Below are 26,785 nucleotides of genomic sequence, written 5' to 3'. Positions count from 1 at the left end.
TTTCATTAGTACTGATTTGTATGTGTATTACCACTTCATTTCTTACTAAAAACACGAAAAAAATAAAACGTCAGGTTCACTTACAGTTAAATTTAATGCGGCTGCAGTGAGTATGGGTTCGTCGACGCCCCTGAGGCATTCGACGAGCGCGGTACTGGGTTCTGATGGGCATCCCACCAGGGCAGCAATCTTGCGGGCGTTATCTAGACCGGGCTCTGGACGCGCCCAAGTCGCCAGTGCAACGCCGCTCTCTGAGATAGCCTTGTTGAAGAGACCTGGAGTATAAATAGGAGACTGACTGCATTTTTAATTGTGAAGACATTTTTTGGGCAAGTGCACGAAAAACGATGGTAAGAAAGGTGGAGGGCGGGAACGGAAGGGGAACGAACAGTGGAAGAAAAAGTTACTCAACATAGCTTAGTAGGCCCTCTAAATAAAATTAGGTGGTTTGCTGTACATTCAAATGTTAAGTGTTTATAAATAGTGACGGACCGCTAAAGAAATGATTTCTACAAACTGCAAATATTAAAAACTGTTATGTGGCACACTTCTGCCAAAGATACGGCCGCTGTGTTAAATATTCATGCAAAATGATTCTTTTCAGAAGAGTGTAAAGGTTTTTGTTTTTCACATAAATGAAACTACTTGCCCCTGTTACTGTCACAGTTTATTAAAAAATTTATCTTGAACTAGGATTGTTAAAATTTAATTACTTCATTGCAACAGCTGTTCTCTACCCATTCGCGAAATGAATTATGACCTCAGCACCAGCACGGTGATGGACCTTAGGTACAGAAGAGACTGGAACAGCACATTACGTCCACACGCTAACACCTTTTTATTGGTCTTTTTCACTGACGCACAAGTACATTACCATGAGGGGTGAGGTACACGTTCGACGGGCGTCTCATAGGACGTGGAGGACGCATAAATTGGCCAGCCCGTTCTCCTGATCTTACACCTCTGGACTTCTTTCTGAGGGGTACGTTAAAGGAGAATGTGTACCGTGAGGTGCCTACAACCCCAGAGGATATGAAACAACGTATTGTGGCAGCCTGCGGCGACATCACACCAGATGGACTGCGGCGTGTACGACATTCATTACGCCAGAGATTGCAATTGTGTGCAGCAAATGATGGCCACCACATTGAACATCTATTGGCCTGACATGTCGGGACACACTCTATTCCACTCCGTAATTGAAAACGGAAACCACGTGTGTACGTGTACCTCACCCCTCATGGTAATGTACATGTGCGTCAGTGAAAAAGACCAATAAAAAGGTGTTAGCATGTGGACGTAATGTGCTGTTCCAGTCTCTTCTGTACCTAAGGTCCATCACCGTTCCCTTTGGATCCCTACGTAATTCGGTGCTCTCCGATACACACGATCGAACAGCGGAGGAGTGCTACTCAAGCGTCAACTTTAGGTTACAATATCAACGGATGTAAATAACATTTTACAATGCAACAAACGGCACTGATTACGTATTTGTTTATATGTTCAGATGTGCTAACAAAACTAACGGGGTTCCATTTAAAAAAAACGTAGGTTTGTGTTAAAAAACATACTTCCGTGCATTTTTTTATGGTTTGTATTAACCAATTACACTAGCCCCTCTCCTCACGTTCGGTCTGTGGAATCGATTCGTCAGTATTTGATGTGGTTTACGAAATATATCCAGCGGTAACGTTAGGTTACTCACCCTGTATAACCAGTTCTAAATCCTAATTCAGCGCTGTCTAATATTACGTTCCCACTTTCTCACAAGTTAAAAAATAGATCATCGTTTGCTTCATTGTGTTTGGCTCTGTTGGTGAACAGTTTCATTTGGACTTCTGTGAACAGCAAAGATAATTAAAACTTACGAATTCGCAGAAGCTCTTGGGGCGCAATAATTTCCGGTTTAGCTGTATTGAAATGAGATTGTTGAATGGAGACATATATTCCTTATTGCCAGAATGTAGCACAAACGTTAATTACTACCCAGTTTCTTTGTTGTTATTACTGTTACTATCCACGAGGATGTGCACATGGAAGATGCCTGGAGATACTGACAGGTTTCAGATAGATTATATAATGGTAAGACAGAGATTTTGGAACCAGTTTTAAATTGTAAGACATTTCCAGGGGCAGATGTGGACTCTGACCACAATCTAATGTTTATGAACTGTAGATTGAAACTAAAGAAACTGCAAAAAGGTGGGAATTTAAGGAGATGGGAGCTGAATAAACTGACTAAACCAGATTGTACAGAGTTTCAGGGAAAGCATAAGGGAACAATTGACAGGAATGGGGGAAAGAAATACAGTAGAAGATCAATGGGTAGCTTTAAGAGATGAAAGAGTGAAGGCAGTAGAGGATCAAGTAGGTAAAAAGACGAGGGCCAGTAGGAATCCTTGGGTAACAGAAGAAATATTGAATGTAATTGATGAAAGGAGAAAATATAAAAATGCAGTAAATGAAGCAGGTAAAAAGGAATACAAACGTCTCAAAAATGAGATCGACAGGAAGTGCAAAATGGCTAAGCAGGGATGGCTAGAGGACAAATGTAAGGATGTAGAAGCTTATCTCACTAGGGGTAAGATAGATACTGCCTACAGGAAAATTAAAGAGACCCTTAGAGAAAAGAATACCACTTGTATGAATATGAAGAGCTCAAATGGAAACCCAGTGCTAAGCAAACAAGGGAAAGCAGAAAGGTGGAAGGAGTATATAGAGGGCCTATACAAGAGCTATGTACTTGAGGACAATACTATGAAAATGGAAGAGGATGTAGAGGAAGATAAAATGGGAGATATGATAGTACGTGAAGAGTTTGACGTAGCACTGAAAGACCTGAGTCGAAACAAGGCCCTGGGAGTAGACAACATTCCAAAATTTATGAGACAGGCGAAATACCCTAAGACTTCAAGAAGAATATAATATAGCCGGCCGGTGTGGCCGTGCGGTTAAAGGCGCTTCAGTCTGGAACAGCGTGACCGCTACGGTCGCAGGTTCGAATCCTGCCTCGGGCATGGATGTGTGTGATGTCCTTAGGTTAGTTAGGTTTAAGTTCTAGGGGACTGATGACCTAAGAAGTTAAGTCGCATAGTGCTCAGAGCCATTTGAACCAAGAATATAATAATTCCAATCCCAAAGAGAGCAGGTGTTGACAGATGTGAAAATTACCGAACTATTAGTTTAATAAGTCACCTCTGCAAAATACTAAGGCGAATTCTTTACAGACGAATGGAAAAACTAGTAGAAGCCGACCTCGGGGAAGATCAGTTTGGATTTCGTAGAAGTATTCGAACTCGTGAGGCAATACTGACCCTACGACTTATTTTAGAAGCTAGATTAAGGAAAGGCAAACATACCTTTCTAGCATTTGTAGACCTAGAGAAAGCTTTTGACAATGTTGACTGGAATTCTCTCTTTCGATTTCTGAAGGTGGCAGGGGTAAAATACAGGGAGCGAAAGGCTATTTACAATTCGTACAGAAACCAGATGGCAGTTATAAGAGTCGAGGGACATGAAAGGGAAGCGGTGGTTGGGAAGGGAGTAAGACAGGGTTGTAGCCTCTCCCCGATCTTATTCAGTCTGTATACTGAGAAAACAGTGAAGGAAAAAAAGAAAAATTCGGAGTAGGTATTAAAATCGATGGAGAAAAAAATAAAAACTTTGAGGTACGCCGATGACATTGTAATTCTGTCAGAGACAGCAAAGGACTTGGAGGAGCAGTTGAACGGAATGGATAGTGTCTTGAAAGCAGGATATAAGATGAACATCAACAAAAGCAAAACGAGTATAATAGAATGTTGTCGAATTAAATCGGGTGATGCTGAGGGAATTAGATTCGAAATGAGACGCTTAAAGTAGTAAATGAGTTTTGCTATTTGGGCAGAAAAATAACTGATGATGGTCGAAGTAGAGAGGATATAAAATGTAGACGGCAATGGCAAGGAAAGCGTTTCCGAAGAAGAGAAATTTGTTAACATAGAGTATAGATTTAAGTGTCAGGAAGTCGTTTCTGAAAGTATTTGTGTGGAGTGTATCCACGTATGGAAGTGAAACATGGACGATAAATAGTTTGGACAAGAAGAGAATAGAAGGTTTCGAAATGTAGTGCTACAGAAGAATGCTGTAGATTAGATGGGTAGATCACATAACTAATGAGGAGGTATTGAATAGGACTGGGGAGAAGAGAAGTTTGTGGCACAACGTGACTAGAAGAAGGGATCGGTTGGTAGGACATGTTCTGAGGCATAAGGGATCACCAATTTTGTATTGGAGGGCAGCGTGGGGGGTAAATGAATACACTAAGCAGATTAAGAAGGATGTAGGTTGCAGTAGGTACTGGGAGATAAAGAAGCTTGCACAGGATAGAGTAGCATGGAGAGCTGCACCAAACCTGTCTCAGGACTGAAGACCACAACAACAACAACATCCACAAGGACGTGCCGAAAAGAAATGCCTCCGATTTTAAATGTGAAAATTCTAAAAGTTCTTTTAAAAAAATTAGACAAACATTATTAATATTCTGCATCCGTATTCGATATACCTACATATCTGAAGCCGCTAGAGGGCTTCAAATTGTAAGGTGTAATCAGCGGGGTGTGACGTAACTATGTCGGTGCGTGAGAAACAGCGTGCAACAGTCGAATTTCGAATTCCAAAGAATTCATCTACGGCGAAGTTCCCTATCCTTCTGCATGCAAAGTCAGATCACACTCTAGCTCTGCACATCTGCAACGATCTGACGCTTAAAATCCAATGTTATCTATCAGCCTCCATACAGTTCCGACTTGGCACCATCCAATTTTCATCTATTCCCGAAACTTAAAGAACACCTTCGAGGAGCTCACTATGATAGTGATGAAGCAGTGCAAGCAGAAGTGAGGTTGTGGATCCACCACTAAAGACAGACATTCTACAGCGACGGTATCAACAAACTGATCTCTCGTAGTGAGAAATGTGTTAGTCGCATGCTGACTGTTTGGAAATGAATATGTAGACATGAAGGATAAAGATGTAGCACGCTAATAACTTTCGTTTATTTAAGCCACCTAAATAATAGATTCTAAAGCAAAAAAAAAAAAAAAAAAAATAACAGCCGACGATCCCGCGAAAGAATTATCCGAATGTGACGCAAATCGGTAGATGCATACACGTACACAAACAAATGGCTAGGATTTCATAAAAATTGAATGATTTATTCTAGAGAAAGAGCTTCACAAACTGAGCAAGTCAATACACGTTCGTCCACCTCTGGCCATTACGAAAACATTTATTCTGCTTGGCACTGATTCACGAAGTTCGATGCCCTCATGAGCGATATCGTGCCAAATCCTGTACAACTGGGTGTTAAATCGTTAAATTCCCGAGCTGGTTGGAGGGCTCTGTGCATAATGCTCCAATAGGGGAAAGATTCGGTGACGTTGCTGGTGAAGTTAGGCTTTGGCAAGCACGAAGATAAGCAGTAGAAACTCTTGCCGTGTGCGGGCTGTAATCGTCTTGCTGAAATGTAAGCCCATGATGGCGTGTCATGAGGGGCAACAAAACGGCGCGTAGAATATGGTCGACATCTCGCTGTGTTGCAAAGGTGCCGCGGATGTCAACCGAAGGGGTCCTGCTATGAAAAGAAATAGCATCCCAGACCATCACTCCTGCTTGTAGGAATGTATAGTGCGAGAGAGTCAGGTTGATATCCCACCACTGTCCAGGGCGTCTCGAGACATCGCGGCTCTTTCGAAGCGTGACTCAACACTGAAGACGGTTTGAAGTGAATGAGATTCTAGTCTGGAGACGCCCTGTACAGCAGTGGGATCCCAACCAGGTGTCATTTCGTTTCATAGAAGCACCTCTTTTGTTGATACTCTCGGGTCCGTTATAGTACAGCGTTACTTTGACGATATTCTGCGACCCGGTTTGTTGCCTGTCATGCAGGCAATCATGGCCTTATATTTCAGCAGGATAATCTCCACCAGCACAGCGCGAGAATTTCTACTGCTTGTCTTCGTGCTTACCAAACCATACCCTGGCCAGTAACGTCGCCGGATCCCTCCTCCAATGAGAATGTTTGGAGCATCATGGTCAGGACCTTCAAACAAACTCGGTATTTTGACGATGTTACGCGCCGTTTGGACAGCATTTGATTCCATATCCTTTAGAAGGACATTTAACAAGTCTATGAGTCAATGCTAAGCCGAATAAATGCTTGCATAAGGTTCAGAGAAGGGCCAGTGCGTTATTGACTTGCTCAGTATGCGTAGCTCTTTCTCTTCAACAAACTGTAGAAAAATTTTAATGATTTGTTTGTTTGTTGATGTACTTTTTTGTCTTTGATGTATTTTATTTGGCAGACCATAGTTCGTATTTGTAATTACTTCTGTCTGTGACAGATGGGAAGGCCACCAGAGTTCCTAAGTTGTTGTGGGGTGGATGGTTAAATTCGTTGTTTGATTTCCGTATTTCGGTCAGTCTATTCGCCTGGGTCCTAATGTCTATTGTCCATCACACAACAAGGGCAAGTATACTTACTGTGGAGGTATCTTTAAAATAGTCGTAAACGAGTTACCTATAGTCTGCATTCCAATTGTGTACACCTTAGCTGAATATATACTCTACTTTGATACTGTGAGGTAGCGAGAACGTAACTACTGAGGTCACGTAGACAATATCTCACGAAATAACCGATATTGGCAAATTTCCTTTGCACAACGTGCAATAGATACTGACAATCCAGCAAAATCGTTTCCTTTCCTCGGTACACAGCACAATTAATAATCAAAATCTTATTCATAGTTTTACATACTCTGTCTCTATTAAACTCCAGCCGGAGGAGTCAAAGACAGTTTAGCCCGCCTTAAAAGTGGAGTGTTTCGATGTTCCACTCGCCACAAGGATTTCAGTACGAACGGCATGCAAAAAGTCGTTACACTGAAATGAACATTTGTCTAATGTTCACACGAAATTACTGCTGGGCTACTTAAAAATATCTAATGCCTCGTTGCGGACGGCAAACGAAACGTTTTCCGCCAGCCCTGACACGTCACCACTATACTCATAAAGCTGTGTTCACAGCGCGTGTAAACAGAGGGGACTCAGTTGGTTGCTCTGCTTTTTTCACTGATCGTTTCCTCAAGACGCCACTGCCTCAAGAGTTTAATGTGTTTGCTGTATAATTGTAACCGATTCTGAAGGCACCGGAGCAGATGAGATGGGTCTACAGTATTTGTACCTAGCGGATAAAGTAGTCCAGAAGATCCAGGTCGTGGTCCTTCAGTTACAAAGATAGGGAAAGGAGGCATTTTTCTGCTGGGTAGCAGGGCACATGGATATTACGGGGAGACATATCACGATAACCCGATAGTTCAGTGCACTATCCACCCACATGCTATCACTTCACTTTTGATGAACAGAGACATGTATACATGGGAAGAAGAGTTGTTGGCAGTAACCGATAATAAGCCGCTTCTTGTAAAGCAAAAACTCGGCCAAGGCGTACTTCCTTTCGTTTACGCGGTCGGAATGAGGTCCTTCTCACTCGTCATCGCATACTACAGTGCGCACAAAATGCCGTGGCCGCTAGATGCGCAGTCGGCTGGCGAAGCGTGGGGAGAGCGGCAGTGGTGTGAGGTTCGCTCTCAGGGCTGTAGGGGAAAGTGCCGTTCTAAAATGCGGCCTACGGTCACATTTTTCGTAAATATTAAGTGGGGCCTTCCGCTCTCACACTTTAATGGTGGCCATTAGGAAAGATCTACTGTCACCTCTGCTTTCGTCAGTATCTAAAAGAATTCCGCCGAAAATGCAGCGATCTATTTTCGCCTGGCTTGTTGACCATCTGTAACTGTTAGAGAAGCGTCATGAGTGGCGGGTTTTAACTAAAACCTACAAATGTCTCGTAGTATTGTAAAAATTTGCTTACTTTACCAAAACACAACGGAGTTTCACTGTCTCACTTCACAAACATGAGGAAGGAATTCTAAAACAGTGATTTGTTAATTGAGGAACTTAGGAAAAAAGTCAGTAGCTTATGAAAAATTACATCCTCTGTACAAAAAAACTAGTGATGTCTTCAAATATGTTGTTCCAAAACCATAGCATTTCTCGATCCACCAGCTATCGATGACCCTTAAAAATTACATTCTTTCACCAAAAAATCTGTAGTTATTGGACTAACACGATAGATAATAAAGTTTTACATAATAACGGTATGTTAAAATACTCTCCTCTTTGCTTGCTGTCATTTGCCAAAATCTCATTTCGATATCTGAAACTATTTATGAAATATGAGGAATGTTTTGGATATTTCACTGCGACTTTATCGCTAGCGCTGCGCTATCACAAATGACTGTACTACATTGGATGAATTTTCTCGAGATTGGTGAAAGATAGATACCTCTACTCAAGTCTACAGAAAAATTCAATATCTTACGTAAATTTCATAAGCAACAACTTATTATGTAATATGCACAAAACGCAAAATCATAGCGACTTCTGTTTTTCAAACTTCCTGGCAGATTAAAACTGTGTGCCCGACCGAGACTCGAACTCGGGACCTTTGCCTTTCGCGGGCAAGTGCTCTACCAACTGAGCTACCGAAGCACGACTCACGCCCGTACTCACAGCTTTACTTCTGCCAGTACCTCGTCTCCTACCTTCCAAACTTTACAGAAGCTCTCCTGCGAACCCTGCAGAACTAGCACTCCTGAAAGAAAGGATATTGCGGAGACATGGCTTAGCCACAGCCTGGGGGATGTTTCCAGAATGAGATTTTCACTCTGCAGCGGAGTGTGCGCTGATATGAAACTTCCTGGCAGATTAAAACTGTGTGCCCGACCGAGACTCGAACTCGGGACCTTTGCCTTTCGCGGGCAAGTGCTTCATTTCAAACTTTTCCGAATTTCACGCAGTATCTCATTTTCACATAAATATCACAATAACTACGACCATTAAGGATACAGGGTGCTTAATAGTGGAAAAACAGAATTTTTTATGAATTTATAAAATTATATAGTCTTTCCTGATTACATTTATGTATATATATATTATAGGGTTCCAAATGAAAAATGACCTATTTATGCCAAATTTTAAAGTTACGGTCATGTATGCCACCACGCCCTCTTTATTTCTGTCACAGAAACCATTATTATTTCGAAAAGAGCTGTGATCTTTCTGTTTCCAGCGATTATACGTATGATACATTGTATATGTTGGTAATAGTGCAGGTTTCCAGTGTCTGTAAATGATTATCTTTCCTAGTATTTACTTTTGTTTCGCTAAAGCAGTTTGTTCATGTATTACTGAATGTTTGTTGCCCAAGTGCTACATATATTTGTGGAAGTGTATATCCTTAAGTGTGCAATAAATACGGACTATGCCACGCATCAAAAAATTCAATAAAAGGAAATTACGTGGTAACCAGTTCACAAAAAAGCAAGCCACACTGTTGAAAGTAATCTATGTATCAGTTCTTACGGGAAGAAACTCCTACATGGCACGCCTCCTGCTGCTTCAAATTTTTGTGTTAACAATGACGCTTTTTGTAGTGGATTTTTTGTTGTTGTTGTGGGCATCTTATCTTCTTTGAGAAAGGAAGTGGCGAAATGTAAATAATGTGGTGGTGTAGGCTGTCTGGAAATAACTGAACAGCAAAGTAGCAGGAAGGGCTTAGCGTCAAAATTAGTTGTACTGTGTAGATCATGCAATAAATCTACTTCAAAAATAACCTCAAATATTCTGCATAATTCATACGATGTGAATTTGAAGTTAGTGTGTGCAATGGGTGCAATAGGAAAAGGAAAAAGGCTGCTCAAACGTTTTGTGGTTTGATGGACCTTCCTAATACTCCCAGTAGGTTCAGCAAGTACATAAAATTACTTTTAGGTGCGTTGACGATTGTGTATAATACATCTATGAAACGCGCAATAGAAGAAACTGTAAATGTTAGTGGATCCAGGGGCATTGCTGTTGCACTTGATGGGACATGGTAACGTCGAGGACACCGTTCCTTGAATGGTGTTGTAAGTGCTACTTCTCTGGAGAATGGAAAAGTTGTTAATGTTGAGTGCTTATCTAAGCACTGCCACACCTGCCATGGTAACTCTGGAGGTCATATTGAACATCAGTGTTCTATGAATTGTGATGGTTACAGTGTAGGTATGGAGTGTGATAGAGCTCTAAAAATATTTCAGAAGTTGTTGCCCGTTTATAACGTTAGATATACGAAGTACCTAGGTGATGGGGACTCTAAAGCTTTCAATAAAATTAATGAGTTCAATCCAGAATGAGTTCAATGTTTATGGTGATACCTTGGTAACAAAACTTTAGTGTTGTGGACATGTGAAAAAGAGGATGGGTGGTAGATTGAGGAAGCTACGAAGAGAAATGAAACGAAAGTTGCTATCTGATGGAAAATCTGTGTCTGGCCGAGGCAGATTGACAGAAACTGAAATAGACCTACTTCAGAGTTATTACGGGCTGGTCATTAGACGAACTGCACCTATGAATGATGTTACAGAACTGAGAAAAGCTGTATGGGTCACCTACTTTCATAAGTTGTTCACGAATGACCACCCTGTTAACGGACTTTGCCCTAAAGGAGCAGATTCTTGGTGTGGTTACCAAAAAGGAACAGAAAGTGGTGAAATATACCATTATAAGCATTCTTTTCCTATGCCTGTTATGTATGAAATAAAACCAATTTTTAGAGACCTGAGTGACCCTGTTTTGCTTAGTAAATGTCTTCATGGGTGCACTCAGAATACAAATGAAAGTTTCAACTATTGCATATGGCAAAGATCACCCAAGAATGTTTTTGTAAGACTAAATACATTAAAAGTTGATGTACTAGATGCAGTGGTATGTTTAAGTGATGGAGTGATAGGAAGGTTGGAAGTCCTGAGAAATTTAGGCATAAAATGTGGCTCTAACATGAAAGATCAGTTGCTTGCGTGTGGCAGACAACGGGTGCATGAAGCTGAAAGATTCGTTCTTCAAGTTACCAAAGAAGCAAGAATTGCTAGAAGAAATTCCAAGAGGAAGCCTGAAGATGAAGAAATGATGCAGGGTGAAAACTATGCTCCAGGAATGTTCTGAGGCGCAGTTTAATTGGAGTCATATCTTGATTCGCAATTTCCCACAAGCTGCATTTTTCAGAATTCGGGTACAAATATTTCGTTAAGTTTCTAAAGCATTGCTGTAATTTTTTTCTGTAACTTGCAGTAGTCAATACTTATATAGCAAACCTAAGCTTTATTGCAGAATCAACTAAATTATAGAAAAAAAATTACTATCAGGAAAAAATTATAAAAATTAAAATGTAAGATGTGATATTTTTTATCGTTGTAATATACATAATAGGTGGAATTAAATAGGTCTAGTACCTCAACCATCATGTCATACACATCTGGTAAAAATTTGGTCTCCTTCAAATGTATAACATATGATTAAATGGTACCTCAATTTGAGAAATCATTTTGGAAAAAAATGCATCAGTTTCGTTGTAATATTTTTAATAACCCTAAGCAGGTCCAAAAATATTCAAAATATTTCTAATTTGTGTAGAAAGTGTGCTACATTACCTGATATCAACAAAAATCTGTAAAACATATACATTATAAACAGTGCCTGAAAGAAATAGGTGTTGATTTTTACATAATATTGAGCCGGAAAAGCACCTTGTATCCTTAAAGAAATAATGTGCACATCATCATAAACTTGACATATAAAGCTATAGTTAAAGCAAAAATTATTTTTGTTTACAAAATAGTTTCCTTAAAATAGTTTGAGATAGATTACACTGTGCTCGCCTCGATTTTGTCGTCACTGACCGGCCAAAAGATGGAATGGAAAACACTTATGGGCCTCCCCTCCTGAAGAAACGAATGATCTTGCCTAGCGTTTTGGACGAAAACTGGTCACTGCCATAGGCCACCGTGTCCTGCGCGAGCTTTACACCGCCTTCTGACGCGTGGTTTCGTGCTGCGGCGAGAGGGTCCTCCCATGTGTGCTTGTGGTGTACACACCGCGAGTGAGGTTGGGTGAGCATGTCACTCTGCGGGGCTTACTTCTCCTTATTATATGACGTTTTTAACCGTTTCAGCCACATTCGTTTCCCTAATCTTGGTAATAGTGGCGATAACCTCGCCGCTGAGTGGGCAGTGTAACGCCGACACACACACACACACACACACACACACACACACACACACATATATATATATATATATATATATATATATATATATATATATATATATATATATATATATATATCACAAAGACACGTTCGAACATGAGGAACGACATTCAATATTTGGCAACAACATTGAAAATAGAGCACGAAGAAAATGTATGTTTGTGGTCTCAGTGCTACGCTAGTGAAATTTCGAAAGAATGAAATAAAAAAGTAACTTTAAAACCAGCAAAAAAGTACACTTACAGAGCATTATTTGCAAACTTTGTAAGTAAAAATTTGTAGCATTATTACGTTATACAAAGTCAGAAAGTGAACGTGTTTAATCGGAAAGTACAGCGGATAACACATAAAGCAAGATGACGTACTCATTATATACCTCCGTTGATGTCTTTCAAAAATAAAGGCAAAATGCGCGTCGCATTTTAACATGGTGTTATTCAGTTGTTCCTAGACGAACATATCTGAAAGTTATGAACATGCAACTGAGGACAGCGTAACAACAAAATTAAAAGATTTCCCTGACGTTTGGAAAACTACCCTAAATTAGAAACTACGCAGAAGACTTTGGTTTTATTATTTTATAAACGAGTCGAGAGATTTCATCATAGCAAATGTCAAATGTATACTCCTTTCAATGAAGTGAGTCATAATGTCAATGAAGTACACAGCGACCCAATTTTTCGTATTTGTAGAATTCAATCTATGTGATAATTACCTAAAGAACAGAAAAATAATGCCTAAACTTATCAATGAGGGCATTATGATAGACACAAGTAGGTAGCTGCCCCTAAGAGGCAACATACAAGCCTTCTCAAACCAGTAAACGAAACATCAGAAAAAGAGACTAGGAGTTATTCCCTGAACGTTTCGAAAATTACAGTCTGTGAATCACTGCATTCACTTTTCAACGTTAACTTCATGGTACTTACGTTTATCATATCTGGATTTCACAATGCACTATTACTCATCTGTACAGAAAACCTTTAGTTTACAGACAGATTAAGTTTTTAAAATAAATGTTTGCTGAATGAATATCATTAAATTCAGAAAATTTGTTACAAATGCTGATTACCCGCTTTGAAAGTTAATAATGTCTCTATTTTTAAAAAGTAACTCATACTTCTTGATCTTGCCTTTCGATGCAGTAGATAACATATGATAGTGCACACTAGCGGCTCCTGCACTATTACCGAAGATCGTCACATCGTTAGGATTACCACCGAATGCCTCTATATTCTCTTTCACCCACTTCAAGGCTGCCACTTGATCCTTGAGGCCAAAATTTCCTGGACAGTTTTCGTCATCCGTGCTCAAGAAACCTGCAAAAAAGGGGTCAACGATTATCCACTTCGAAGGTTTCATACGTACCAAATCTAGAGGAAATGAAACTAACGCTAATCGGGCAACTCACAAACACTGCGTCACCAAGGCTATTACGCTTAATCATAGGAAGAGTTCATGTTGTCTCGAAGAGTTATGGAGGTAGCGACTATCTCTTTGTATAAGCAGAGAAGGCTTCACTTAGCCACATGAGGGGGCTAGAATTAAACGTGCATCATTTAGCTACAATATAGCAGGTCAGCAACTGGAAGCAGGTAATTCCATAAATTACCTGGGAGTAGTCATTAGGAGTGATATAAAATGGAATGACCATATAAAATTAATCGTCGGTAAAGCAGATGCCAGACTGAGATTCATTGGAAGAATCCTAAGGGAATGCAGTACGTTACAGTACACGTGTTCGCCCACTGCTTGAATACTGCTCACCCGTGTGGGATCCGTACCAGATAGGGTTGATAGAAGAGATAAAGAAGATCTAACGGAGACCAGCGCGCTTCGTTACAGGATCATTTAGTAATCGCGAAAGCGTTACGGAGATGATAGATAAACTCCAGTGGAAGACTCTGCAGGAGAGACGCTCAGTAGCTCGGTACGGCCTTTTGTTGAAGTTTCGAGAACATACCTTCACCCAGGAGTCAAGCAGTATATTGCTCCCTTCTACGTATATCTCGCGAAGAGACCGTGAGGATAAAATGAGAGAGGTTAGAGCCCACACAGAGGCATACCGACAATCTTTCTTTCCCAGAACAATACGAGACTGGAATAGAAGGGAGAACCGATAGAGGCACTCAAGGTACCCTCCGCCACATACCGTCAGGTGGCTTGCAGAGTATGGATGTGGATGTAGATCATGTTCTTCAGCAGCATCGATAGGGTATATTTGATACTATGGCTTTTCAGCGGCCTTCATGTTAGCTAAGTAGGTGCCATTCTTTAATGGATAACAAGAAAAGATAGTCAAGTGACAGCAGTGGATGGAATCGCATACGTCGACCGTCAAATACCCTGTTGAGTGTGACAAAAGCTAGATTGTTTTACTGAAGTTTGTCACATCGCAAACAGTGGCCATTAGCAATGTGCCGGTTGGCTCTAATTGAAATGCAGCTACCTTCAGAAGCTCAGTGTTGGCTGTAATTGTCGCATGGCAGCGAAACTTGGTAGATATCCCAATGCGTTAATGCGGAAGCGATCTGAGCCGCGGCGTCTTCCTTCTTACAGATCTCCCACCGCGCGCACCAGAGAACTAACAATTTCACGTTGCAGAGAGCGCTTTCCAACGACGGGGGTGCAGCAGTACTACCGCGTGCGCCCGGGGGGTTGTGGTCAGCGGCAGTGTGGTTTGCGGTATCAACTCGTGCTCTGCTCCACTGGGAGTAATGCGCTGTATAGGGAGCGGGTTTGGTCACGTTGGCCGTCAGCATTTGGTACGAGGCCTGTTGACACGGTGGTTCTCCAACGATTGTCCTGAGTGCTCATTATTGTAAGTGATCTTGGTCCTGTGTGTTCCTCGAGCATCAAAATTAATTTCATTTGTGCGTTCAAGTCATTTTCCTGTCACCTGAGGATTCAGCCTGTATGAACTAACTTACGGATTGTCTTGTATTTTGGATACTATCATTCGTTAGGTGCTTTGGACTTGGCATGATGGAATTACCGTGTTGTCCGTCGCCCAAGTGAAGCTTGGAGCTGGTTAAGCAAGTTAGACGGTCTAAGTCAGCACATGGGTGTATTGGCGATGATTGGGTTTGTTTACTGTCACGGTATCTTCCCTCCCGGTGCCGGGCACAATCAGAGGGCTGCAATGCCCGAGATGTGGTTCTAGTAATTGTGTTGTTGATCCGTATGCTTAGCAGTAAATCTGACAGGGTAAAAAATGATTAGTAACTCCTTCTGCGGGAACTGTCGACCTTTCCTGAAGTAGTGCCTGCTTCGGGAATTCTTTCATGACTCAACACCCGATTACGGGAGATTGTGAAAGGGGTAGCGCTCTCGCTTCCCACGCCCGGGTTCCCGGGTTCGATTCCCGGCGGGGTCAGGGATTTTCTCTGCCTCGTGATGACTGGGTGTTGTGTGATGTCCTTAGGTTAGTTAGGTTTATGTAGTTCTAAGTTCTAGGGGACTGATGACCATAGATGTTAAGTCCCATAGTGCTCAGAGCCATTTGAACACTTTTTTTTATTTTTTTTTTTTTTTGTGAAAGGGGCTCGTGGTGCCGCAACTTAGACGTTCCCTCAGTGTGTTCCAGTCTCACGGCTGTTGTGACAAACGCAGAGGGCACCGAGCCTGTTGGCCCCCTTAGTTCGATTGTGGACCAGCCACCTGCGTGCATCGGCTTCCGACAGTTTCTTCGCCAAATCTGCCGACTTCTGCACTCCACAAGCCGCAGAGAATTAAGTTACATAACCTTGTCACCGGCATCTGTCGCAATAATTGTAATACTTTTGATCTATTTTCCTTATTAATGTAAGTTTAAGAGTTTCACTCTATTGCATTAATGTTTTCATGAGCGTAGACGGCCGTTGCCCAGGTTGTTATATTTCCTTAAATTTTATTATCTGGTGCTAGCTAGGTTGAAGTTTGTGAAGAGCCGTGATTTACCCTTTCCTAATTTGCTACATTTTTTAAAGATTTTGCTACCTTTCACTGGCCAATTTTGTTTAATTAAAGTTGCTGTTTTATCTCTCTCTCTCTCTTTATCGCTTTTTTTTAGATGTAGAGACAGTATGTTAATGGTGGGCTTCATTTATAAGTAATTGTCCTTATTACCCATCATTTTCTTGGTTTCATATTAGTTAGGACCCTCTTTGTAGATTTGAATTCTGGTATGAGATTCAACAAGGCCAGCTAGTTCTCTTCATCAGAATAATTACGCCTCATGTTTGCATTTATTGGTTTTTTCTTTTTTTTATAAACGTTTAAAGTCAAAGTTAGAGTAAATTCAGTTATTTCTTGTTTAAGTTTTATTTAAGTGCCCTCTGAGCTTGTTTCTAAATTGTTAAAGAATTTTTTTTTGATTCAATCTATTTTAAATTTATCAAGCTGCAATAGGCGATGGTTATATACAGAAAATTTTCCTATTTGAAAAATAATTGGATGTTTGCTCTCTAATGTTTCAAAATAAATTTTATAAAAATGATGAATGATGTTTACCTGAACCGCGGTTCAGTCATTCCATGTAATTTATCCTTAGCACCCAGACGCCATTTGACGATTTACACTGGAAAAAAAATTAGTTGCAGTTTTGGCCACCAGGTGCAAATCTGGCTCTGTGAATGCAGGAAAGACGTATAGAATTGTTTCCACATACAATGGATTAGGAGGGGGGTGTGGGCAGGTAAGTTCAAATAAGTAACGAAAGAGCAATGTTGATTTTATTTTAACTGACACTTACACAGTTCATACAATTCGAGCACTGGAGACTTCAATGAGATGATTTACAGCTTCAAATATGCACTTGGTGTCCAAATTTGGAATTTATTTATTTCCAGTGTAAATCAGTTCTGCATTAACGCATTAGCATATCTACCAAGTTTCGCTGCCATACTGGATCTCTGCAGACTAATTATAGGCACCCAGTGTTTTAGAAGCTTTGAGATATTCCCTATCGATTGTAGATTCTATTTGTCCTGTCCTCTTGTCTACTTTGGACTGTCTCAGAAATAAAGTGAATGTGAATATGTCTGTAGTGTGGTATGTGACAAAACGTATGACCACCAACTAAACAGTATAATGAAATATATTTGGGACCATAACACCACAAGACATGTGAGATGTACTCATTAGACTGTTAATTCCATTCTGCAGATCATGTAATTCTTCTTCACTGTCAATCAGGATAGCAATGTCATCAGCGAATCGTATCATTGATGTGCTTTCACCTTGAATTTTAATTTCACTTCTGAACCTTTCTTTTATTTCCATCATTACTTTCTCGATGTACAGATACAGACTGGATATTATTTCTCTAGAACTTCGAATTTAGCGAGGTGGAGCGTGCTGTAAACACCTGAGTAACTTGAAACTGATCTCATCTGCGGCGACCTTTACGTGAAACCTCGGAAAAGTAGAGGAAACTGATATTTCCACTCGCGAATACCGATGTCAGTGATGTAACAGATTCCGAATCATCCTTATAATTTACAAAGTCAACACAGGTGTTTCTGATGTTTAATAATGGTTCAAATGGCTCTGAGCACTATGGTGCTTAACATCTGAGGTCATCAGTCCCCTAGAACTTAGAACTACTTAAACCTAACTAACCTAAGGGCATCACACACATCCATGCCCGAGGCAGGTCCCGAACCTGCGATCGTAGCGGTCGCGCGATTCCAGACTGAAGCGCCTAGAAACGCTCGGCCACACCGGCCGACTCTGATGTTTAGAGAACCAGCGAACTTGTATTCCACCCGTCTTTCACCTGCTAGATGCACACACCTGCTAGATGCACACACCGATATTCCCTCAACTAAATAAAGATGCTAAATGTGCAGAAGCAGTCAACCGGACAATTTACATGGGAGGGAACAACGGTCCAGTACAAACATACGTTCACATTGAATCTTCTCAAATTTGCACGCGATGACGAAAGCTATCCTACACATACTAAGTATTAGTTCGCTATTCGGCCGTCTAGAGGACGAAACGGTTATGTCATCTACATTCCTGCATCCCAACAGGCCTCTCCTTTCGGACGGCTCCTGCTGTAAGCGGGAAACTTGAATTATTCCAGCCACAGGCAACCGCCATGCATCTACGTCTATGTCTACATGGATACTCTGCAAATCACATTTAAGTGTCTGGCAAGGGGTTCATCGAAGCACCTTCACAATTCTCTATTATTCCGGTCTCGTACAGCGCGCGATAAGAACGAACCGCTATATATTTCCGTAAGAGCTGTGATTTCCTTTATTTTATCATGGTGATCGTTTCTCCCTATGTAGGTTGGTGTCAACAAAATATATTCGTAATCGGAGGAGAAAGTTGGTGATTTTCGTGAGAAGATTCCGCCTCAACGAAAACCGCGTTTCTCTTCGTGATGTCCAGCCCAAATCCTGTATCATTTCAGCGACAATCTCTCCCATATTTCGCGTTAATACAAAACGTGCTGCACTTCTTTGAACTTTTTCGATGTGCTCCATCAGTCCTATCTGGTAAGGATCCCACACCGTACAGCAATATTCTAAATAGGATGGACAAACGTAGTGTAGGCAGTCTCCTTAGTAGATCTGTTACATTTTCTAAGTGTCCTGCCAATAAAACGCAGTCTTTGGTTAGCCTTCACCACAACATTTTCTGTGTGTTCCTTCCAATATTAGTTGTTTGTGATTTTAATTCCCGGGTATGTAGTTGAATTTACGCTCTTTATATTTCACTGTTTTATCGTGTAACCGAAGTTTAACGGATTCCTTTTAGCACTCATGTGGATGACCTCAGACTTTTCGTTATTTAGGGTCAACTGCCAATTTTCGCACCATTCAGATACTTTTCTAAACCGTTCTGCAGTTTGTTTTGATCTTCTGATTACTTTATTAGTCAATAAACGACAGCATCATCTGTAAACAACCTAAGACGACTGCTGGCATTGTCTCCCAAATCATTTATATACATAAGAAACAGCAAAGGGCCTATAACACTACCTTGGGGAACGGCAGAAATCACTTCTGTTTTACTAGATGACTTTTTGTCGGAACTACCAACTGTGACCTCTTTGACAGGAAGTCACTAATCTAGTCACATGTCTGAACCGATTTTCCATAAGCACGCAATTTCACTTTAAGCCGCTTGTGTGGTACAGTGTCAAAAGCCTTCTGGAAGTCCAGAAATACGGAATCGATCTGAAATCCCTTGTCAGCAGCACTCAACACTTCATGCGAATAAAGAGCTAGTTGTGTTTAATAAGAACGATGTTTTATAAACCCATGTTGACTGTGTGTCGCCAGCTGGGGTGGCCGAGCGGTTCTAGGCGCTGCAGTCTGGAACCGCGCGACCGCTACGGTCGCAGGTTCGAATCCTGCCTCTGGCATGGTTGTGTGTGATGTCCTTAGGTTAGTTAGGTTTAAGTAGTTCTAAGTTCTAGGGGACTGACGACCTCAGAAGTTAAGTCCCATAGTGCTCAGAGCCGTTTGAACCATTTAACTGCGTGCCAATAGACCATTCTCTTCGAGGTAATTCATAGTTTTCGAACGCAATATATGTTCCAGAATCCTGCTGCATATCGACGTTAATGATATGGGCCTTTAATTAAGGGGATTACTCCTACTACCTTTCTTCAGTATTGGTGTGAACTGTGCAACTTTTCGGTCTTTAGGTACGGATCTTCCGTCGAGCGAACAGTTGTATATGATTGTTAAATATGGAGCTAATGCATCAGCATACTCTTAAAGGAACCTAATTGGCATACAGTATGGACCAGAAGACTTGCTTTTACTAAGTGATTTAAGTTGCTTCACTACTCAGAGCAAATTAACTTTTACGTTAACTCATGTAGGCAACTGTTCTTGATTCGAATTCGCGAATAATTAATTCGTCTTATTTTGTGAAGGAGTTACGGAAGGCTGTGTTTAGTAACTCTGCTTTGGCAGCACTGTCTTCGATAGTATCTCCATTGCTATCGTGCAGAGAAGGCATTGATTGTCTCTTGCCGCTAACATACTTCACATACGACCAGAATCTCTTTGGATTTTCTGCCAGGTTTCGAGACAAAGTTTCGGTGTAGAAACTGTTATAAACATCTCGCATTGACGACCGCGCTAAATTTCGGGCTTCTATAAGAGATCGCCAATCTTGGGGATTTGGCTTCTGTTTAAATTTGGCATGTTTGTTTCGTTGTTTCTGCGACAGTGTTCTGACCCTTTTTGTGTATCAAGGAGGATTAGCTTCGTCTTTTGTTAATTTATTTGGTATAAATCTCTCAATTGCTGCCGATACTATTTCTCTGAATTCAAGTCAAATCTGATCTGCACTAGTATCATTAATTTGGAAGGAGTGGAGATTGTCTCTCAGGAAGGCATCAAGTGAATTTTTATCTGCTTTTTTGAATAGGTATATTTTTCGTTTATTTTTGGAGGATTTGGGGGTTATAATATTCAACCTCGCTACAACCCTGTGTTCACTAATCCCTGTATCCGTTTTGATGCTCGTTATTAACTCAGGGTGCACCCCTAGACAGAATCGTCCTAGGAAACTGGCCACATACATATTTGATCGCTATACTTACAAATAAATATTACGATCGCAGTCTCAATTAGACGACATTCAACAAAGAGTGATGTATTGGATATACACCCTGCTGATGGCAGTGACTATGGAAATAGAAATATCTGTACCATTCTTGTAACTTGACATAGTTTTCCCTTTGCCATTACAGTATTCCACATCAAATCCATACCTTCCTTACAACTGGACATAGTCACTTCCTTTGAATGTGACGGAACACACACACACACACACACACACACACACACACACACACATACACGCACACACACACACACATACACACATACACACACACACATCACATCACATCACATCACACACACACACACACACACACACACACACACACACACACACATACTTTATAAGCATGATGCTCAAGGCGAACCTATCACGCACACCCTACTACTAAGTATAATACTTCGCCAATAACTGATTGCCAGCGATACGAAATAATACTAACGGAAAATCGGCGATGGGTGGACGTGTCTCATAAGTTTTTCCTGAGAGTGGTACCGCTGCGTCTTAGAAAGAGAGGCATGATAGTCTTACAAAGCGCCTGACGTTAAAAAACACGATTGCAACAACTACTGTATGTTACTGTCGCAAGCGGTCTTGGTCCTATAGGTACACACAAGAATCCCTGTTAAAAGCTATACTGGCTTTATAATTCGGGGTATGGCATTACCTCCAAATGATGTGGTTTTTCCAGACAAATACCGTGACACTGAATATAGACAGTGATCGACGGAGTGTATATTATCAGACCAACAGTGCGGTTACACATCGCCGACCGTGCAGCCTCGTTATAAAATCCTCGAATTTAGAAAGTGATTCAGTTAAGGAACGTGGTATGAAACCAGTATTTGCAACTCCCTCATGCCGCCGCTTGACATTTCTCCAGTATTTGTAACACATTATGTCTCGATGGCGTGTCAGAGGTTCTGTGATATATCTACTGGGTTATAGGTGAAGGTTGATTGAGAAGGATCACAACCAGTAGATGGTGTGCTGATTCAGGTCGTAAGAAACGTACACTAGCTTATCACATCTCTAGTGTTATGCTCTCCAGTGGAGATTCTGTCTGGGAGTCAAGTCTTTCCATTCAACCACATACCTGCATTGGATCCTATGGAGAACACCTTTAATGATTACAGCCATTAGTGAATCATATTTCTGGCACTCTCATATCTTGAAACGAGTCCCCTTTTTCTAACCTATCAGTTACAATAAAATTATAGATAGTCCCTATGCCACTTGAAATTGCTGTTATTTACGCAGCTTTGCGCATGTGATCGTTCCAATTTAAGTCGGAACTCAGCAGAAGCCGGGGAGAGCTGTATCTACCACCTTCTGCAGCCCATGTATAAACAGGCTAAGCTGAGTTACTGCGACAGGACTGTGTATTGACCATTCGAATGAAATGGGAACATGTTGTCATAGCTTCGCCAACATTGTACGATGTGTAAGGTCAGTACCAAACAAAGCCTGCTCCTGCAACACGAGGTAGCATAAAAGACAGTACAGGATCTGGGAGAAGGCCGAGGATTTTGCTACTGCATTGTGGTGCGTCCCCAAACTAAATACAGGTAATACAGTCCAAATCAGATATGCGTCGCTCAGGCCCCATTCACGTCTATCACCCTAACATGCTATCATAGTTATTCTGTACCACCAAACAGAGAAAAATTACGAGCCATAAAAGCCCCACTAACTTCATCCAATAGAGAACTTGATAAGATATTTAGCACATCTCTCTCTTCTCATATATCGAAAACAAATACCATCTGCAGACATCGAGCACATATGACAATCCTATTAAATATACAGGTATTGATGCAGTACATGGACCAGTGTAAAGTTGCAGCGCCTGTATTGTAGGAGGATGACTGTATCCCATGAACTATACTGTAAGTCGCAAGAGAACCTCCCTGTGGCCCTGTGTCGTTGTTTGAAACATTGTTTCTTTTTACTGCTGTAAGACGCTATGTACACTGCCATACATTTTATTTTTTCCGCCACGACTTCGAGATCTGTGTCAGGTTCTAAACTGACATTAACACGTTCTGATCCATTGCTTTTCACAAAAACTAGACGTTGCACAGTATAAGTCATGTTACTGTTACTATCATAACACACCTTACACACTGGATGGTTTTAAATAAAAGGCAGTTACAATATAAGGAAACTGGAAGAGTTTGGTTCCTCTGTGAAGAGTTTCCAAACTGCGGCCCGAAGGTGATTGACGACCTCTACATTTAAACTCATCTGTCACAGTGACGGAATAGCTGATGACTCAGCATTCCATTTCGACTGATTCCTCATGTTGCAGTCTAGTACGTGATCACCGTTTCGGTGCTAGCCATACCCAGAGGGTGTTACCCGTCCACCAAAATACTTTTTCTATCTTAAACAAGCGATCAAGCGATGTCAGTCAATCATTATGTGGTAACCAACAGCGCAACAGTGGGCAGATGTGATGGAAAAGACACCGTCGATGTACTGTAATAATAAGCATCACAGATAATAGTGCGAACAATTTTAGCAATATTACAGTAATTTCAACACCGATCAATGATGCGACAGCATGTTTCCCACATTCCGTATCATCCCTAAGCCGCTCCTTCCCTACTTTGCGAGTATCATTACGAATGTAGATAGATTACTGTGCAGTACATCCATTCATTGTTAATTCTCAAACACATACATCATCAAAGTATGCTAGGCAGTGCTTTCTAGCACCTCGAGCATAGTGCATAATGTACGATCTGTTTCTATGCGGCTGGGAGTCACAGAGCATTGTCGCAGTTTAGTATAACATTAGAGACTGAAAGAACCCGTCGCATTGTCTTTGACCAGCCCACCCTGCAGCACTGTTACCGATTTACTCTGCAGCTGACCAGAAGTAGACCGCTACAGTCAACGTCTCGTGAATGAATGGAGTTAGCCGAGTCCTCGCCCTTCCAATTACACAAGATTACTCCAGATGCACCCATGTCGCGGAGGTTAGCACCCATTATCGATCTATAGTAACAGATTTGAAAGTTTGTGATAGCAGACGGTTAAGAAGAACAATAAATGGCTGGTTTTGGTGCATGTGGAGTTTGAAGCATTTTAACGTAAATCAACCACACTGCCAACTCCAACGTATTGTTCTAGAGTCTGGGATCAGTAACTGGTAAGAGAGAACATAAACACACACATTCCTAAGCCTACAAGGTTCCGCATTTGAAACAGGCTATAATGTTAGATCGCTCCAGATTCCGGCCTATTAGTCGTATGGGTTGTAACGTTGTTAATACTCCAATGTAAGAAGTATATTTCTAGTGCATGACATACAACCTTCTTGCAGATTTCTGTACTATAAACTATGGTAAGAAACCGTAAAATGAAGAAACTATTTCCTTAAAATATCGATTCTGTGCGATACGTGCACAATATAGCTTTCCAGAGATGTATAGCGTCCACTGTTCACACCCGATCACGGTTCAGAAATTATACTATGCCCACATCAGTCCTATATAAAATGATCGTTGCCGGCCGGAATGACCAAGCGGTTCTAGGCACTTCAGCCTGGAACCGCGCGACCGCTACGGTTCGAATCCTGCCTCGGGCATGGTTGTGTGTGATGTCCTTAGGTTAGTTAGGTTTAAGTAGTTCTAAGTTCTACGGGACTGATGACCTCAGATGTTAAGTCCCATAGTGCTCAGAGCCATTAAAATTATCGTTAGTAATGGAGAATATCTCTTACAAGGAAACAGATGAACGCATAGCAGCGGCGTTTGACATGTGAAATTACACGTTATTCCGCCACTAACACTGTAAAAAGACCATCAGACGATCAAATGTATACATGAGGATTGCAGTGCCTCACAAACACACATGAGATGGAAGTCCTATGATGACCAAGAGGTTTACTGTTAACAACCGCAAGTAGACATCGCCGTAAGTTCCACACAGAACAAGCGCTTGCATATGAGTCGAACGCAGGCTGTGTTACACAACTGATGTATCCTGACAGAATATCGGAAATAAATGGTCAAATGACCTGCAGCAACATCTCCCTCCCTCCCTTCCTGCCGGCCGGAGTGGCCGTGCGGTTCTAGGAGCTACAGTCTGGAGCCGAGCGACTGCTACGGTCGCAGGTTCGAATCCTGCCTCGGGCATGGTTGTGTGTGATGTCCTTATGTTGGTTAGGTGTAAGTAGTTCTAAGTTCTAGTCGACTGATGACCTCAGAATTTAAGTCGCATTGTGCTCAGAGCCATTTGAACCATTTTGAACCTCCCTTCCTCCCCCCTTCCCTCCCACCCTCCCTCCCTCCCTCCCTCTCTCTCTCTCTCTCTCTTTAGAATGCATCATCAGTCTACCATTAAATCGTACCTCGTTACAACTCCATCTCAACCGACCACTCCATCCACTCTCCGCCAGCCTTTATCACATATACAAGTCAGTTTAGAGGTAAGAATTCTTCCACACCAACCAGAAGACACGCAAGTACATCCTCAATTTCCCCGCATTTCGGTGTATTTTCTCTCAATTTATACGTATTTTCGATCGTGTTTCGTAACTTTATAGATATTATGTCACTTCCATCCATGCGATCATGACATGACGTCTCGTCTCGTGTTCTAAAATTGCTTGTAAAATTTGTACAACTGCCAACACCTAGCGCAAATGCACTATCTTTTCTGATCAGCAGGCACAGTATAGCACTGTAATTGATTGCATCCAGTCCCCTCTACCCTCATATTCCACATTTACAGTGCGTTTGCTGTGTTTTCTGTATGTCTATGTATGTGCATGTGTAGCTAAATATTTTCTCAACGTACTCTCATAGAAAACATTGCTTAGTGTACTTTTACGGATATGATTCTATTCTGGCATTTTTAATGTTTGAAAAAAGAAGCAAAAGACAAAACATATGTTTACAGTTTTTGAACTTTAAAGTGATTTTGCCTCAAAAAACTGCTGTCTCATTCATTGTTTACCGAAGCTATTAAAATATCACTCTATGTTCTTGTGTTAATTTTGTGTTTCAACACCATGGACGGGTCTGTAAAGAAAATTATGTGCAAGCAATAGCACCACAGGCTGCACAAGCCCCTTAGGCCAACGATTGCGAAATGCTGTCCACTTAATTTCTGTTTGGCGCTTTGTATTTTAATCTTCTGCAGTGAAACAGAATCAGCATGCGCCACCTTTTGTGTTCGTAGAATATTACAATGTCATATACTAGTGCTCCGCAGCATCCGCTGGTAGGTTGTTGAATGACTCATTTCGTTTCACTGTCCACATTTACAAGTATTTTGTGCTAACATAGATTAGTTTCTTCTTCCTAGTTAAGTTCTGATTTACAGTTCAGTTCTGTTTAAAATCAGCTCTGATTATCACGTTTAACGTCAGTGAAAATAGAAATAGAAAAAACAGATGGGTAGCAATTGGTTCGAAGAGTGTTCAGTCCTTCCCTTCTGGAAGCGACAAAGTAGAAGGGCGAAGGCTTAGCTCGAAACTTCTTTTGTTTAAAGAGCTATAACGGGGTAATAGGTGCGAAATAATTGACACCAAGTTATAAGTGACAAACATATCATTGGTAAAGGCCGTCAGCAGAACAAACATAAGAAATTGGAGGATGAGGGCAGTAACAAGTAATAGATCGTTCTTAATCTGGTTTGGTATCTAGTAAAGTACCTACATTACCAGGGGATAGTTGTTTTCCCATCATTAAGTGCTGCTGATAGAGTAGACAACCGCTTTTGCATTCTAAACCTCCAGTTTCCCTAGTTATCGATGCTTTAAATCACTGTGGAGTCTGTTTGCTTACCTAGAGGCCCGAGGCGATAGTTTATGGTGACGAGCACCACATTGTTGTCGATGAGATAGCCTGCTTTATACCCTGCACCGGTTCCTGATACCCAGCCACCACCATGAATCCAAAACATCACTGGGAACAGCTCCGCAGGTTTCAGCTGAAAATCAGTAAATAGGTATAACTGTTACACCCATTGCAGGACACTTCGTTAGTGGTTTTTGTTGAATTCCCG

The 26,785-nt window shown here is 41.3% G+C and overlaps 1 protein-coding gene across 1 annotated transcript in view; it reads right to left on the bottom strand.

Annotated features, from left to right (window-relative positions):
* LOC124788899 (juvenile hormone esterase-like) overlaps window positions 1-26,785 on the bottom strand; it is a 124,320-nt gene that overhangs the window by 61,578 nt on the left and 35,957 nt on the right. The window contains exons 3-5 of the mRNA XM_047256181.1: window positions 26,566-26,710; window positions 13,318-13,503; window positions 85-275 (exon numbers count right to left, since the gene is read on the bottom strand). Of these exons, the coding sequence (XP_047112137.1) occupies window positions 85-275; window positions 13,318-13,503; window positions 26,566-26,710 (522 nt within the window). The remainder of the gene's footprint in view (window positions 1-84; window positions 276-13,317; window positions 13,504-26,565; window positions 26,711-26,785) is intronic.

Source organism: Schistocerca piceifrons, chromosome 3, assembly GCF_021461385.2.
Source record: "Schistocerca piceifrons isolate TAMUIC-IGC-003096 chromosome 3, iqSchPice1.1, whole genome shotgun sequence".
Lineage (NCBI taxonomy): Eukaryota > Metazoa > Arthropoda > Insecta > Orthoptera > Acrididae > Schistocerca > Schistocerca piceifrons.
This window is presented reverse-complemented; position numbering and strand designations above follow the sequence as displayed.